Here is a 17,205-nt window from a genome sequence, read left to right as displayed (position 1 = left end):
ACCTATGTTACTATCCTGTGTACCACTGTTGATTTAGCCTGCAAGAAAGGATGTAACGGGAAAAAGCAAATGTGAAGCTGTTGTTTCACATTTGCTTACTGTTGTTTACTAACGTTAGCATATAGCGATGCAGCCAGCTAACGCTACAGTAGCTCGGACCTGCTGCCGTTTGCTTTGTAACATTCAGTTTAGGTTTATTGTGGTTTACCAAAACTCAGGTACACAGCTTGTCCACCTCTCCGCCGCTGTAACTAACGTGACCCACATAATATACAATACTGCAACTTCACAGTGTTGCGTATAACAGATTTTGATCAAGGAGAGGCTCAGTCCAATGAAAATTAACAAAAAGATTTAATTACAAAAATTTGTGAAAATTGAGATGACATTACAGAACAACCAAAAACACTGCAGTTGACTAAAGAAGCTTCTCTGTAAAGATCTACAGTTTCCAGTCACCAAGTTACTGCCGCCCCCAGCAGAGGACCGGAAAGTTGCTTTTCCTCACAGATTCACAGCTTACAGTCCCGATTCTATCAAAATAGGTTGTTAATATCCTCCAGGTATGTGGGCAGGTCCTTTTTCCTCCAAATGGCTCAGGACCATAGCTGTTGGTCGTTTGGTTACTTCTTCGTCACCCAATTAGGAAGGGTGTAGCCTACCTTAATGTTCTACGTTGCTTTTGGTCAAACAGGATCTGAGGAATACACAGTCCTTGCTCTACCAACTAGTCATACAGTACAACAGGGGTTGTATCCAAAACGGTCGACACCCAATCTTAGGAGTCTATGAAGAAGTTAAACAAAAGGATCCTTCTGGCACTAAACAGAGGTGTCAGTTTCTTCCCATTACAAAGAGGAGATAAACAGTGGTTTAATTAACATTCTAATGCAATTGTCTGGCCTGAAACCCTGCAGTTTTACATTTGAAGGAAAACAATGAAACACTGGAATACATTAAGTTTTTAAAACTCAACAACAGCGACAACAACCCAGAGGAAGAGCCATCCACTAACACTACAGTAAAGTTACTTACAATCTCGTTATAATATTCAGCCCAGCTCACTACCCGTTTCTTTATCATCCAATACATTTAGCTGTGCTGACATTGCTGAGCTTCCAGTGAAAGATACACAGATAGTAAAGATAGTTACTGAAAAGCAGCAGGCAAGCTAACGATGTAGCACGTCGGCTAAATGCAGTGAATGTACCGTGATCATGTAACGAGCATGGATTAGTTCAACCTGCAGCTGATAAAACTATTACTGTAAGGTTGTAGTAAGGGTTTACCTGAGCTTCCAGTATATTGTGTGAAGCTGTCTCCCTGCCTGTCTATAGCTACTGTCACCCTGCCTTTTTCCGGGAGGATTATGCTGATATGTGGCTCGCTGCGCTGAATGAAGTAACATTATGGAGCCGGTGTTGAGCTGACTCTGAGTTGGGAACGTTGAAGTAACAGAGCCTGAATATGTCTGAGTGAAAAGCCACAGCCTGCATGCTGGTGTTTCTGTGTTTATTGTAGGATCTCTGTATGAAAGTGGTTGTGTTTCGGATTATGCTCGCTCATGAGTTTAAGCCACGAGCGTGCGTACAAGCACACGCCTGGTAGCAATCTTAAAACCGCACCGCTAGTGGCTGCTGGAAACTCCATAATGCCCCTTTAAGTGCTCATTAAGGCATAGTGCAAATGGATATTTATCATAGTATTTTTGAAAAATGTACTGTTAAATATAGTTTGTCCTTGTAATCAGGATATTTTAAACCTCCTTTAAATAACTGAATCTTAGTCTACAACGCTGCAAGGTAAAAGAAAAATGTTTATAATACTTGTGATCCTCTACTGTAACAAAGTTCATATGGGTTTCCACACAGTTGCTAAACAGATAACAAACAAGCAGGCATCACACCCTCACCAGAGCAGTTACAGTAAAGATTTTAAAATGAAAAACCTCCAGGTTCATTTTCAACATATCTAGCTCACTTGAAGAAATGAGCATAACCAGAATGTAATAGATTCAGATCCAGGATTTGACCATATGTTAATTTGTGTCCCTGGTGTGCTCTTTACTGTGTAAGCAGCAGTTCTTGGATAAGCCAGAAGATGTTCTACAAAAGCACCAGGCCAGCATCAATGAGCTGAAGAGGGCTTTGAGGCAGCCTAACAGCAAGATGGCTCAGAGGGAGAAACGCCTCTCATCAGCTACTCCTCCTGGAGGAACCCCCGAGCGGAAACCAGTAAGAACAAGATGCTATTCCCAGATCACTATACCTACTATACTAAAATTAGTTTCCTATATGTTACATGTTTCTGAAAAAAATATATCCGTCAGCCATTTCCCCCACCTTTCTACTTTTCCATTTTCTGTCAAACGTTTGATTCCACTGAGCCAAAACACAGAAAATCTTTTTTTTTAAAATCTTGAAATGCATCAAAGTTTGCGCAGTCATAGGTCCCCCCAGTTAACCACTGTTTTCCTTCACTAATCATTTACAGCAATTATGTGAGTTAACAATGATATCACAAATGCAAGAGCAGTGTATCTAGCTAGGCTAATGCAACTGTTTACTCTATGTCAACTTAGGCGACTGGCGATGCCAAATTGATTGACAAGCAGGATGCTAATGAAGGAGCGCTGGATACTTACTCTCAGTTGGAAAATAGTAAGACCTCCTCTATGGGTAGAGACACATTCTCTGTCACACCTTGGACTGAAGCAAATATAAACAATTGTCAAACACCCAGGGACTCTTTTAAAACCAGACCTGGAACATCTCCGAAACAGGAAGCAAACCTTACAGCAACAGTGCTAACGGGTATGAACCTTATGGACAATAAAGTAGCAACTAATGGGCATCATGACTCTGTACTAGCGAGGAATGGCATTCAAGAAAATGGATACGGATCTCCACCTGACAAACAGAGGAGTACGATGATCAACAGGGACGTGAGGCAATGTCAGTATGAGCACAGCATTCATCGAGAGAGACCAAAGAACTTTGAAATTCCGGTGGCTGTGGATTCTCTCCCAAAGGGCAAGGCGGGCAGAACTGAGAGTGACGCGAGGCATTGTGAGACTTGGAAAATAAAAGACCCAAGCCCCACTGGGGCAAAAGATTTCAACGAAACAGGGAACTCACACTCAGAAACCACCAAAATAGTTCCTCTCAAGCCTCAGAGATCAAAGAAGTCTTTGACTAAAGAGAACAAAGATCTTGTAAACCCTCAAACGCAAAGCCAGTCTGATAGAGGCTTCTTTGTTGCGACTGGGGATGTACAGATGACAATATCAAAAGGCGGATCCTGTGAGGCAGGAAGGAGAGTGGGTGATAATACCGTACTGCACTCTGCCACAGATGTTGTCAAGGAAAACACAGGGGCCACCAGATACCCCAGTGAAGCTGCAGTGTCATATCAGCAGCAAACTCTACTGCTACATCAACAGATTAAGACGGAGTTGTTTGGACAACAGGAGCTCAGAGACTGCAGAACTACGACAGGACAAAATCAGTGGACAAGAGGAGGCGTGCTACACGAAGAGTTTAAAGAGAGTCTCCTAGCCAGCTCCAAATTTCCAGCAGCTCCCCCCCGAACTCTTCCTCTGAAAACGCAGTGGTCCCGAGACAGACAGAGCAACTTGGACAGCAGCCACATCCACTACAGGACGTCCAGCCAAGAAACAGCCAAGAGGAAGCAAGCGGTAAACCATCTGCCCCCTAACCTGTTTGTCCATCATCGGAAAGTAAAACATTGCATGAGCTTCAGGCGTGCAAATCTTGTTTTTACCATCCAAAAAAACCCAATAAAAAAAATCACGCACACACATACTTCAGAACTCATGTGGCTGTGTTTGAGAAAGCAAAAGTTCACGTTCCCTCGCATCGCATCATTGGCTCAGAGAGCTTTTTGCTTTCCGTTGTTCCCCTCCTCAAAAGCTTGACATCTGCTTGGCCATTTCAGAACGCCGCGGGCCCTTTAAGCAAAGTTTCCAATGCTTAAGCTTCAGGCGTCCCTGTTATCCCACCTTAACTTGTCACGTTAACACCTGGTCTCTCCTTCCAACATCTTCACGGGATAAAGGTGGCTGCTGTTGCAAGGAGCACAAGACCTATTCCACCATTTTTCTTTGAAACCTCTTTTGTCACATACGTTTTACCTTTTTGTAAATGGCTGAGAAGGGCATTTGGACCAAATGTTCTGCCTTGGCACCTCTGTAGCAGTAGCAGAAAATGAAAAAGGCGATTAGATGTAATCACAGGCTGCAGAGCTGCCAAACCTCTTCAGGCTGTAGGCATTCATATGCTACATTTACGAATATGAATACCTTTTCCCTGCAAGGGATTTTGATAAATCTAACCTTTCAGTGCATGGCATTACCATTGCACTTGCAGTCATTTTTAATGATGTCAACCTGTGAAATATACCCTATGTGCATGCTTCTGACAGTAGCCTTAAGCGTTACAGTCTCTGGGAATTCTCATATGCGTATTTATTGTTTAAGTTTAACATAAGCCCTGGAGTTGGTTGATGAATTAAGTGTTTACATTGTATAAATAATAATGCAGTGAGCTCCACCCAATACAAAGGCAATTAACCTGTGAGTGGAGAACATTACAACACAGAGTCTCTAATGTGAAGTAATACTTTTGTCAGCCATGTTTTGTGCTGCAAACAGAACGACAAAACCCCTCTTATCTATTTCTGCTCTCTCCTTTTCTGATGGATTTACAGACATGGTAGCTACAATATAGAATAGGTATCAGGGTTTATGGTTGTTGTAATTTCACAACATGCTTTATTAGTTTTATTTTAATGTTTGTTTGGTGTTTTCTTCTATAGGAGACACCTCCCACACCGGCTATTCATGAGGAGCCTTTCAACGAAGCTTCAGTGAGTCATCTCTCAGCTCCACCAGACTCTTATTTGTTTTTCCTCCTTTTTAGCCACTCCTTTGAAAAATAAGGAAACAAATGACACAAATAACACATTGGTCTTCAAGATGTTTTCATTAGCGTGTTTGTGTTTATATGCAAAATGTGGAAATTGTCCCACTATTCTGGTTTCATTAAAGGCACAGTCAATGAGGACACCCCACCACCAAAATTCAAAACACATGATTTTAAACCGCTAACATTATACAATAGCTTAATCTAATTTATAATGTTTTCTGTTCCTCTTAAAACTTTTGCTTTTATCTGTAATTATTGGAAAACATTTTTAATTCTGATCAGCAAAGAAACGTTTTTTTTTCTAGCTCACATTTAAATTTGCTTGTGGTTTACATGATTCTAAGTGTTAAATTGTACCAAATGTTCTGCACTCTTTTCTGCAGAGGGAACCATGGGAGAGACGTCTGGGCTCCGTCTCAGAGGATGACCAGGACCACGAGATCCTGTACCTGAAGGAAACCCACCTAGGCATCGAGCGCAAATGTTCCAGCATCACGGTGAGCTCCACGTCCAGCTTGGAGGCCGAAGTAGATTTCACCGTCCTCACGGACCTGCACACAGGCATGGAGGAGTTCTCCAGGGGCATGTCAGAGCTAGGAGACAGGGATCTGTCACCTGACGGGGGTCTGTGCTTTGGCATCGACTTGCTCCAGCAACAGGGTCCCTCTGAACTGCCTCCTCCATTAGTGTCAGCTCCTCTGTCCAGAGGAGCCAGCAGCAGCAGCCCTCCAGCCAAACATATCCAGCCGGAAGAAGTCCGACCAGAAGTCAAACGGTCTGACGTGCAGGTATAGCAAGTTTTCATATTGAGTGTGTGTGGAGCACTTAGAGGCCTCTCCTTTAGTTTGATTTGTTCAGGCAGGTAGGGAGAACAATACTATTTCTTGGCACCTAAAATATGTGTACAGAATTGTTTTATATATCTGTGCACTTATGAGAAGTTAATAAAAGAAAAGAGTGCTGTCATGTATTTTGCCAAGGCAACACAAAGTAAGACTGGATTTCGATCCTCCCCAACCCTCCTAAAGAACCCCTCCTATAACACCAACATATCTTAGTGCTATCCAAGTTTCCAATAAAGTGTGATGACAGGCCACCAAAGCGAGCTGTTGATGGGTTCATGGGAGTTTTGTTGACAAGCTCTCAAGCTCTTTGCCTGTGCAGTAGGTGGTCAGTGTGAATGTGCATGAAGCGAAAAATAGACCGGGGACAACATTTCCACTGTGGTTCGAATGGAAAAAAAAGAAAATAAATAAATTGTGGTGTGATCACACCCGAAGTGTTTGTCACAGATTTCAATGTGTTTTTCTGGGTCTAGTTTTAGTTTTTTTACGTTTAGGTTTATGATTTGAATTTTGTCAAAGGTCTATAGCTGAAGATATACATTGAATATAAATTGCTGCTTCTGATGCACTGAAATAAAAAAAAGAGTGGACAAAGGACACAGTAATTGGCACTGAAATATGCTGGCAGGCAACATGTTTTGAATTAAATGTTCTCTGTCGTGCAGCACTGAAGGGTAATGAAGAAAGACCCTTCAACTTTTCTCCTTCCTGATTTTCTGTCATCTTCTTTATCTTATTTCTAAGCTGAAAACACAAACTCATTGTCCATGTTCTCTTTTATTTATCTCGGTGCATCAGAATCTTCAATAAATTTCTTGCAGTTAACTGTAGGTCTTTTTAAAGAATTTAGGCAAAAGGCAACAGACATTCAAGCTCATCTGTCTGTATTTGTGTGAAAACTAAAACTCCCCCCCCCCCCCCCCCCCCCCCCCCCCCCCCCCCCCCCCACTCACTTAAGCCTGTAGTACCCAAAAAACCAAAGAGGTCGGTGCCAGTGTCCTCGTCAGTGGACAGAGAACAGTCGCACAGAGAAGCCAGTCGCGTGTCGGCCGTCAGACCACTGAGCAGGGAGGCCAGTGACGTCACGCCCACACCGACAGTGAGGAAGACGGATGTCAGGACTGAAACCCAGCCCAACGGGTCAGAGGTCACCACAACCATCGTGGAGTTCACAGATCAGGTTAATTGCATATTTTAGTGAGAAATATTGTTGATAAAAATTTTTTTTATATTTGATGCAACAAGAACTAGAAACTGTTTCATTCTGTTGTAATACATTAAGTATTAATACCTAAATGTCACATAATAAATTTGTCTGTTTTAGGATCAGAGTATCACTGGCCTAAGTGAAGTTTCTTACTCTACGAGACAGAGCGTATCCCCTGTGAGTACAAAAACGAAGGACCTCTCCAATTTTAACTCAACCTGCAGCACACGCCTTCCTGCTCTCCAGGGTTTAAACCTACTTACAACGACCAAAGACATGAATTTATGAATAAAATGTGCCTGACTGGATGTCCTAAAGTATCACAGAAGAATTACTGTGTGTCTTACACACACATAATCTGTAGTGATCTGTGCATATTTACAGCATTTGCCTAATGCTGCCAGGTGTTCTGCTTTCTCAGGTGCATGTGAGTGGTCTTGGAAGAGAGGCGTCTGGGTCGCCCATCCTCGTCACTGAAAATGTTACCTCGGCAACCACTCATGTCACCAAGGTACAGAAGCTTAAGTAGAACTTACAACACTTACAATGTCATGTATAATTATGATAAAGTGGGTTCCACAAAACACGATGAGGTGCAGCTCATCACTTCTGTCTGAATGCTGTTAGATGTGGCCTCTACATCTGAATGCTATTAAAAGAAAAGCCACTGTGTGTTGCAGACAGTGAAAGGAGGATATTCCGAGACTAGGATCGAGAAGAGGATCATAATCACAGGAGACGATGATGTAGACCAAGAACAGGTGAGCTGAAATATACAAATGAACTGTGGATGAAACCATTAAGTCAAAAGAACCATGTAGTTATTGGCTGTTGGTTTTCTAGGTGTTGTAAATATTTGGTTGTGGTTGCTGGATCTTTGTAAGTTAGAAATACTGCACATTTCTAATTGTCTCATCAGATTAGTATTTATAAACCTATTTAGAAACACTTAATATCCTTTGAATTTAAACATTGCCCTGCCAAGAAGCCATGGATTATTTCATAGAGTATGTCATGCATTTCAGACGTTGAATGAATACAGTAATTGAATAAATTAAATATGCAAAGAAAATCAGGCTTCACCTAACGATTATTTTCATTATTAGTCTGGTGATAAATTGTTTGTTGTTTCAAAATAGTAAAAAAAAAATAGATAAAATGACCGTTCCAACTTCCCAGAGCCCAAGGTGACACTTAAAAACTTCTTGTTTGTCAACCTAGTCAACTCAAAGAAGATTACAGTAATACTGTTTATGACTAAAAAACAGCAGATCTTAACATTAGAGAAGCTGTAACTAGACACTGTTTGGCATTTTGTCATTATTTTGGCTTGAAAAAGAGTCTGAATAATTAATGATTAATAAAATACATGCCGTTTATTGTTCTTTGTCGATCAGCTAATAAAGAAGTAAAAACTAATCATTTCAGAACATTTCTTGATGCAAGCATGTCAAAATGTCTTCCCTATTGTAGAGAAATCTGTGTCTTTCTCTAACAACAATCTCTTCTGCTCACCATTGCTTGGGGCTGTCTCTTTGCTGTACATTGTTCTTCCTCCTAAAATGAATAAAGAAGAGACGGAGAGAGAAAAAGAACAAGATGAGAAGGGAATCCTTTTATTTCATCTCTTCCACATATTACTGTGTTTGTCTTGTTACAGCTGGTATGTGCATGTCCTCTAGGCTCAGCAATTCGTATTTTTCAATCATGAAAATATTATGCAGTATACATTTATAACAAGTTCATCTGGTTGTAGGGTTTGTTAAGGAAATTAATATACCTATGATGACTACAAAAAAATATTTTTTGCCTTTCACCTATTGCTGAATTAAAGTTGTTTGTTAGCTGTAGTTAAGATGCTGTAAATGCGTCTGACAATTCTATTGTGTTGTTGAATAAGAACATTAACTGGAATTCAGTCTTGAACACAGAAATCTTTAGAAAAGTTACACATTTTCCCCCGTAAGTCACTTAATACAAGAACCACAGTTCCCTCTTTTCTTGCAGGCTCTGGCTATTGCAATACAGGAAGCCAAGCAGCAGCATCCAGATATGCAGGTGACCAAGGCAGTTGTTGTCAGGGAAACAGAATCGTCCACCGAGGATCGACACGGTGCATCAGAGGTACAAGTGCCATCTTGACTATAAATGATAATATCTGAAAATGATTTAGCCTCACAACCCTCCTTTGAGATTGAGGGATTTAAGGATGACTGTCTCCTCTTTCTTACCCGCAGTCCTGATTTCCTGAGACGAGAGTGCCCCCCTTTGGTACAGAAGTGTCAGTGCCCGACCTGAAATTGCCACCCATCATCCCTACTGATAGACTACTGCCAGTGGCGCTCAAATGCGAGCCTCTTGTACACATCCTCACACAACAACACACACACATACACACACACACACACACACACACACACACACACACACACACACACAAAGCTGAAACAAGACTCCTTGTAAAATCTTAAATTTTATGTTTCGTGTTTATGTTTTTACTTAGACATTTCACTATTGAAACCATTCACGTTCAGCAAATGGTTTGGTGGTCATGTGGCAAAAAAAAAAAAAAAAGCATTATTCAGTATAATTCAAAGTCCTAGTGCTGGTGGACAATACGCCACCAGAATCTCAAACATATGGAACAATTATAGAGATAATCCAACTAAATTGCCTGCCTCTCAGGGCCTCTATATTCAGACCACTTGCTTAAGTATTCCTCAAAGGTCATAGGGAATTAGTGCAGAAGGGGTTTGTTTGGATAATCTGTGCACTCATTCACACTGTGGAATAATCCAAGGTCACGTGCCATGTTGGTACCCATCCCATGCAGATAGTATCATTTGGAAAAAAGGAATATGGTCATGCACATACAGTAGTCTTCTATACGTCTGTCCTGCTGTACTGAATACCAAGATATCACCCGTTTCCTACTGTGTGTGCTGAAAAAAAAACCTGCTGAAAAAAAATAAGACTGTGTGTGCTTACACTTTGTTAATAAGTAAAATAATCCATTACATGTAGTTACTGTTACAGCATCCAGTGAAGCAGGGTTTTGTAAGAACAGGGCAAACCCTACTTTTAGTTTTGCGCTCTTGCATAGCTAGTCAGATGAACAAATGAGCTTTGTCCCACCCCCCATCTCACTGACTGATGAGGATGCACAGAGTAGAACGGATCATATAGAGTCCAGCAAGGTCTGGTGGTGTTTATTCAACTGTTTGTGAAGGACCAAAGTCTGAGCTAGTCAGCTAACGAATACTTCCCCTCTATCTGTCTCGCCTGATAAGAGTAATTTACCATCATGTGTGGGTGGCATGTATTCAAGGATATGATTCCAGTTGCTGCATCATGATGGACTTTGATTGGACTGTTTGAGAACTTCTGTGTACGTGTCTGGAGCTGTTAATACACCCAGTGTACCTGTTGTATCTATTCCAATGGTGGCGATATAGTTTCTGAGCATGCTAATGTTCCAGAATGAGCCCAGTTTCTCTCCTTTCCCAGCCTTTAGATATGCTTTCAGAATTCAGCTGGATATGATACCACTTTTGTGTAGTAAGTACATAGAGTAGGCTCACGCAACGGGCTGCTGCATCAGTAAAACTAGTACTTGAGATAACATTTGCATGAGCATTTCTTGCATTATTGGATTGTAGTTGAGATATAAAGGATATTACCTCATTAGAAGGATGTATCATGATATCCAGGATCATGAAAGATAACACTGTGAAAAGTTACAAAAATGTAAAAGCCTAATTGTCCACAATCGGAAGTCAAATCTGAGCTCTGACGTGTAAAAAAACAAACAAAAAAAAAAACAAAAAAAACAAACAAAGGAAATGAAAAGCATTTATTAGAAAAGGTGGGAAATGTCAAGCACAATGCGTTCAGTTTTGTCAATCCCAAGATCCAATGACTGCACAGTGGCTACAGTTTCTTCCTTCAGTTACAAGTCCTTAACAGTTTTATCTCTTTTTAAGCCAAATGTGCTGTTCAATATATTTTACACATCAGTTTGCTTTTAGTTTAATTTCCCCATCGAAAAACATAAAGTAGGCCTGTTTTTTTTTAGCCTTTTTTTTATGCATCTGAGCCCTTCCAATATCCTTTCAAGCAAAGTGCAGTGTTAAATAAAATATACAGTAGGAATACATCTCTGTACTTGTAGTTTTGTGTGATTTGGTACATGAATGTTTGAGGGATGCCGTAGACATGTAGTGGGACAATTAAGGTAGCGGTCAAATTGTACAATCTCTGATTTTGTATGAAATAACTTTTTATGAACAAGCTACTTTTAATTACAGAAGTGCCAGAAAGCCAAATGCATAAACTTGACACGGCAGGGTTTCCCCTTTAATTATGGTGTCTTTAACATTGCCTGCAAAGTCATATTTTATATATAAATGCAGCAGCAAATTCATTCAAATGAGGAAAAACAATGTTAAACTGTCATGTCAGGTTTATGAGGGTATAACTGAGGTATAACTTTGGCTTTCAGACACTAAAGTTTACTGTCAACGTTCACGTGTGTAGTGTAATTCACGTTGTGTTTCTTTTTTGTTTAAAAATCTTTTAAAGTGATGGTTAATCATGGATGTGGGTGTCACACTGGAAGCTGGGGGGGGGGGGGGGGGGGGGGGGGGGGGGGGGGGGGGTGCAGCCATGCATACCTTTTACTGTATTTGGTGCCGTTTGGTGGATTGTGACGATGTGAAGTAGTTAAATTCCACGTGCTTGATGCACACTAGGGGGCACCAGTTACCTGAAAGAGAAAGCTCTGCGGCAACATCAAGCATACCCAGCTGAAATCCTTCTCACCATTCTTCACTAAGGGGCAGAATTATCCAGATCATCCTTGGATCAAGCTGTAAGGTCAAACTTACCTTAAAACGGCCTGCTCTTGGAAGTCTGACAACTAATAACCAGACTGTGATTAATCACAAACATTTGGCTGTGGTCTGAGACACCTGGAGCTGTCTGACTGGGCGACCTCTGGCTGACCCTTAAACCTAGCCCTCTCCTCTCTGTACAGAGCCCTCCTCCTCCTCCACAGCAGCTTCATCTCTCCTGCTCTCCATTGCTTGGTGCTGTGTCTTTGCTGTACAATGTACTTGCCTTCCTTTGAAATGAATAAAGAAGAGAGAGAGCCAAAAAAAGAAAAAATAACAAGATGAGAAGGGAATCCCTTAGTTTGATCTCTTCCACAGATCTCTGTCTTATTACAGCTGGTATGTGCGTGTACGTTTGTCCTCCAGGCCCAGTAATGAAATGCAGCTACTGAATTTTTTTTGATCATAAAAGATTATGCAGTATAAATCTGTACAAAGTGCACTGGTTTTAGGGTTTGTTCAGGAATATTAATGTATTAATACACCTAAGATGACTGCAAAAAATTGGTTTTCTTGCAATTATTGGTCACCTATTGCTGAATTTAAGTTGTTTGTTAGCAGTAGCTAAGATGCTGTTAAAGCATCTCACAGCTAAGAGAAACATTTGAATCATACATGTGTTTACACAATCTGTACATTAGTATTTAAACCTATATTAAATTACTTTAAATGAAAGTGGAGTTATATAGTTAGTGATACTCAGATGTGGATCACTGATGTCAGGTTTCTGCTCTCCACAAGTTTAACACAACCTCAGTCTTTTTAGAGACATGATTGTCAAGTGTTATAGCTCACAGTCAAGCAGATGCAGCTTGAACAAACTGAAGAAACTCAGCATTGGCACTCTCTTCCCTGTGAGAGCAGCAGGTGTGAAGATCACTGCAAGAGTGCCAAACAAATCTTAACAAGGCATCACGTTCACAGTTTATGGGTGTAGATGGATCTGCAGATATTGATTGCACTTATGAGCATCTGTTTTCAAATTATTGATCAGGAGCATCCATGTAAGGGGAACAGAGAGAAAATGCAGCTCTCTCTTTCTGTTTCTTGTTATACGGCATCGAGTCCGATTAGTAGAAGCAGTGGTTCACGTTTATGTAGAGTAATACAAACAGAAAGTTACTACACTTTGTGAGCTTCAAGTCTAGGAACATTTTAAAGTGTGACCTTTACGTCAAATTAAAGAAACTGTGAAAGTTTATTCTTGGCCTTGGAAAATGGGAGTATGACAAAAAGAAAAAGTCTTACCTCAAGGTCCGCTAATCACTAGCTTTTTCTGGAGCAAACTCCATCTGCTAAGGGAGAACATAAGAGGCATGACCTTTTGGCCTCATCAAAGAAAGAAAGGAGGAAAATGGCATTATGTTTATTAAAAGCAGATTGATCCATTCAGACATCCTAAGCGACGTAGGTACGTACACTGAGCAATCTCATGCCAAACAGCAGCTGACAGTAAAATACCATCCCTACTTTGTAATAAGCTATGTTAGAAAAGTCAGATATCACTGCCACTTGTACTGTATTACAATGCTCATCATGAAAGACATACTGTAGGAGAAAGGCATGTTGTTTCTGAGCCCAAAACGGCCAAAAATATGATCTAAAAAGTTACAAATGTGAATTATCTCAACACAGCGTACAGTATGGTCAGAGATTCATAAATTATAGCACGAATGACGCAAAATACAATGCGAATAAACAGAGGAGGAAAATAAATAAACGTCTCTTGAATAACAACAACATGGATAGTAATCATAAGACTTAAGGCTCATTTGGGACCTGAGGATTTCATACATACAGTGTACAACAATGCGTCTCACGCTGCTCAGCGTGCCTTTGTTACACACTTATCATGGATGAGGGAGGAAGGTAAGACATCAATTTATCAACACAAGTCTGCTGTTTACAATGGAAGCCATATTCCGGGTGCACAAGCTGCATTTTCTCACAATGACACGACGGGTGGAACTGAACCTTACTGGCTCAGTACCTTTGGTTACAGTCTGTTACATGGCAACTCTGAGTTTTTGGATGTAATGTGGTGTAACATAAAAGCATGAATAAAATCATCCAGGCAAAGTTACAAAGGTCCCAAAATTCTGGTCAGCAATGAGGCTTAGCTCCCTGTTTGTTGACAGGGATTAGTAACAGTTGGTTTTCCTTCTTAGACAGTGCAGGAAGTTTCCCACAGTCTAAAGAGAGACAGGAAATGACTTCACCCATTTCTTGTCCTAAACCAAGCTTAAAGATAAACTTCACTTAACTTCACTTTTAGCTATGTAAGTGCTTTAGGTCTCCTCCATCGCCAGTTAATCCCATCCATCATCCAAGAGAAGTCCAGACTCACGCACATGACTGTTTAACAGAACTTGCACAGTCCCACAGAGAAAATACATACACATTCTATTGTGCATCACACACCACTGTGCCTCCAAGGTTAAAACCATATGAGAACATCCACTGTTTATAAGGGAGCAAAGAAAGAAACATCTTCAAAGAGACTGCAGTCGAGTCATGGTGTCCTTTAAGGTCCATAAAAGCAACTTCTGAAAGAGCCAGTTCCTTTCAGTAACTCCTTTAGAAAGGTGGAGGAAAAGGATCTTCCTCACAAAGAGATCTGTGTAGAAAGAAGCGGAAAGACACGGGAGGGTGGGGGAGGGAGCAGGTGAAAATGTGGCCTGTCAGCCTCTTGTTGTCTTTGACCTGCTGTTTCTCCTCTTAATAAGAAGCTGCAGTGCCTGGGTTCCTGTAGGTGTTTGTCATAGTACAGTCCTGGCTGTGAAGATTAGCGCTGCAAGGTTGATCAAGGGAAATGAAGAAGACTCTGGGGCTGCTCCTGTGGGCAAGAAGTCTGAAATACAGAAACAAATCAAAATCCATGACGGTATCCCATCAATTAACACATCAAAACGCATTCAGTACAAATAACTGCAGTGTGGTGGGAGTACACAACTGTGTCCATAGATGGCACTGTTGCTGCACTCAATTATGGGGCAACCTGACTATCAAAGAGCTAGACTGTAGGCATGGAGGGTGGGCAGTGCAACAGACATAGTTTGATTAAAAGGAAACATCCACTCATCAACAGCCAGCTACTGACAATATTTCTGAGCCCATTTTGTTGTTTGATGATAAATATTTCTCAGTCTATGGATAAGAAACTGTAAACACAATGTTCATACTTCTCAGAGAGAAAAGGCTCATTTGAAGACTGTTCTGTTCTGCACCAACATTTAATGGAGGAAAAAACATCATAAAAAAGCCACACACTAATTTATCTACAGGCAGTAGCCTCAAAAGACCATAATAAAGTGCATCTACAGAACATGTTGTGTTTACAGTACTACAGAATATTGAGTATGTAAACATTGGTCTTAGTAATAGCAACAATATCACAGTCTTTCTGTGAGTTCTTGAAAACTGTCTTAGATAGAAGCAATCAATTTAGGGAGAAGTAGACAAGAGAAGTTGAGGAAAAGTGGACTCAAAACTAGCTCATCTGAATCCAAGTGTTTTTGCAGCGGCATCTCACAGAGACAGACATCATTTTCACGTCTCAGCACCGTCCCACCTGCTATCTTGGGGATGGTGATCTGGCGGCTGCTGCTGCCCTCCCCTCCCTCGCTGAAGGGTTTAATTTGGATGACGTAGTCCTGGTTCACTGGCAGCGACAACTCCAAGGAGGTGGTGTTGGTCTCCACCACACTGGGGCGGCCGTGTTTGTCCTGGCTGTACATCACCTGCAGGAAGCAGAGAGGGAGCAATGATAACAATAATGATAATGTGAGGCATGGCATGAATTCTGTCCAAATACAGTGCATCATACTGAAGGGTTTCAGAGAGTTATTTTTGATGTGTTGACAAGAAAATCCAAGTTCTAGCCCGTTCCTTCCGACAGCTCCATGAGATTTAGTGCGCTGCCTCTGAAACTAACAAGGATGAATCTTACTGTAGATATCCATGTTGGACCACCAGAGGAGAGGGTGCAGCAGAGATAAGGGGAATGCAGAGATAGATAAATCCTGACTTTTCAGCTTCAGCTTGACTCTGGGCTGTGGAGGCATCTGTCCATTTTAGTTTACAGAAAGCCCCGCTTTCAGGAGACCCCTTTATGTAGGGTGCTGCTAATTAATCCTGTAACCTTTTTTTAGATTGATAGGCCAAATGGCACTTCAGAAGGATTCATAAAATCCTGAAATGCAATCACCACTTTTATACAGAGATCCTGCAATAAACGCGGAAACAGTGGCATGTCAGCTGTGGCTTTTCTTCAGTCATGTTCAGGCTCTGTTACTTCAACATTCTCGGAGGCAGATTAACACCGCGTCAGTACCTTTCATTCAGAGCAGCGAGCCGCATATTGGCACAGTCCTCCCGTGAATAAAGACAGTGTGACAGCAGCTATAGACAGGTAGGGAGACAGCTTCACACAATATAGTGGAAACTCGGGTAAACTCCCACTGCAACGTTACAGTAATATTTTTATCAGCTGCTTGAGCTCGAACTAATCCATGTTCGTTACATGATAACTTACCTTTACTGCATTTAGGCGAAGTGCTACATCGTTAGCTCGCCTGCTGCTTTTCAGTAACTAACATTACTATATGTGTATCTTTCATCACAGGCTCAGCAATGTGAGCACAGCTAACATACATGTATTGGATGATAAAGAAACGGTTAGTGAGCTAGAATGAATATTATAAATGCAATTGTTGTCACACGTGACAGACGTTAGTGGATGGGTCTTCCTATGTGTTGTTTTCGCTGTTTTGTTGCATTTATATTATGTGGGTCACGTAAGTTACAGCAACTGAGACGGTGGAGAAGCTGTGTACCTGAGTATCCATAAAACGACAATAAATCTAAACTGAACGTTACAAAGCAAACAGCGGCAGGTCTAGCTAATGTAGCGTTATCCTGCCTGCATCACTGTAGGCTAACGTTATATATAAATCATTCCACATTTGTTTTTTACTGTTACATCCTTTCTTCTCAATCTTTACCAACTAACTTCAATAATTTCTTCATCTAAACCATCAACCTGCCTCTTAGACCCCATCCCGACTAGGCTGCTTAAAGATGTTTTACCCTTAGTCAGCACCTCTATACTAGATATGATCAATCTATCTTTATCAACAGGCTATGTACCACAGTACTTTAAAGTAGCTGTAATTAAACCTCTTCTGAAAAAGCCCAAACTTGATCCGGATGTTTTAGCCAACTATAGACCTATATCTAACCTTCCATTTCTCTCTAAGGTTCTGGAGAAAGCAGTTGCTAAACAGCTGTGTGACTTTCTACAGAGCAATAGTTTA

General features: G+C 41.1%; 2 protein-coding genes across 6 annotated transcripts in view; one reads left to right on the top strand and one right to left on the bottom strand.

The window, feature by feature from the left end:
• The window catches only part of si:dkey-178k16.1 (band 4.1-like protein 1), a 42,892-nt gene extending 32,035 nt beyond the window's left edge, over window positions 1-10,857 (top strand). The window contains exons 14-23 of one of the 2 annotated variants that reach the window (XM_046056952.1): window positions 2,079-2,234; window positions 2,582-3,697; window positions 4,837-4,887; window positions 5,330-5,734; window positions 6,750-6,971; window positions 7,116-7,175; window positions 7,420-7,509; window positions 7,679-7,759; window positions 9,006-9,122; window positions 9,236-10,857. In XM_046056952.1, coding sequence (XP_045912908.1) covers window positions 2,079-2,234; window positions 2,582-3,697; window positions 4,837-4,887; window positions 5,330-5,734; window positions 6,750-6,971; window positions 7,116-7,175; window positions 7,420-7,509; window positions 7,679-7,759; window positions 9,006-9,122; window positions 9,236-9,241 — 2,304 coding nt within the window. In that variant the 3' untranslated portion in view covers window positions 9,242-10,857. The remainder of the gene's footprint in view (window positions 1-2,078; window positions 2,235-2,581; window positions 3,698-4,836; window positions 4,888-5,329; window positions 5,735-6,749; window positions 6,972-7,115; window positions 7,176-7,419; window positions 7,510-7,678; window positions 7,760-9,005; window positions 9,123-9,235) is intronic. The other variant, XM_046056953.1, reaches the window with a different exon arrangement.
• Window positions 10,858-13,240: 2,383 nt separating this feature from the next.
• cntn3a.1 (contactin 3a, tandem duplicate 1) overlaps window positions 13,241-17,205 on the bottom strand; it is a 66,543-nt gene continuing 62,578 nt past the window's right edge. For all 4 annotated transcript variants that reach the window (XM_046057437.1, XM_046057434.1, XM_046057435.1 and 1 more), the window contains 2 exons: window positions 15,462-15,630; window positions 13,241-14,741 (listed from right to left, as the gene is read on the bottom strand). In XM_046057437.1, the coding sequence (XP_045913393.1) occupies window positions 14,650-14,741; window positions 15,462-15,630 (261 nt within the window). In that variant the 3' untranslated portion in view covers window positions 13,241-14,649. The remainder of the gene's footprint in view (window positions 14,742-15,461; window positions 15,631-17,205) is intronic.

Source organism: Micropterus dolomieu, linkage group LG08 (assembly GCF_021292245.1).
Source record: "Micropterus dolomieu isolate WLL.071019.BEF.003 ecotype Adirondacks linkage group LG08, ASM2129224v1, whole genome shotgun sequence".
Classification (NCBI taxonomy): domain Eukaryota; kingdom Metazoa; phylum Chordata; class Actinopteri; order Centrarchiformes; family Centrarchidae; genus Micropterus; species Micropterus dolomieu.
This window is presented reverse-complemented; position numbering and strand designations above follow the sequence as displayed.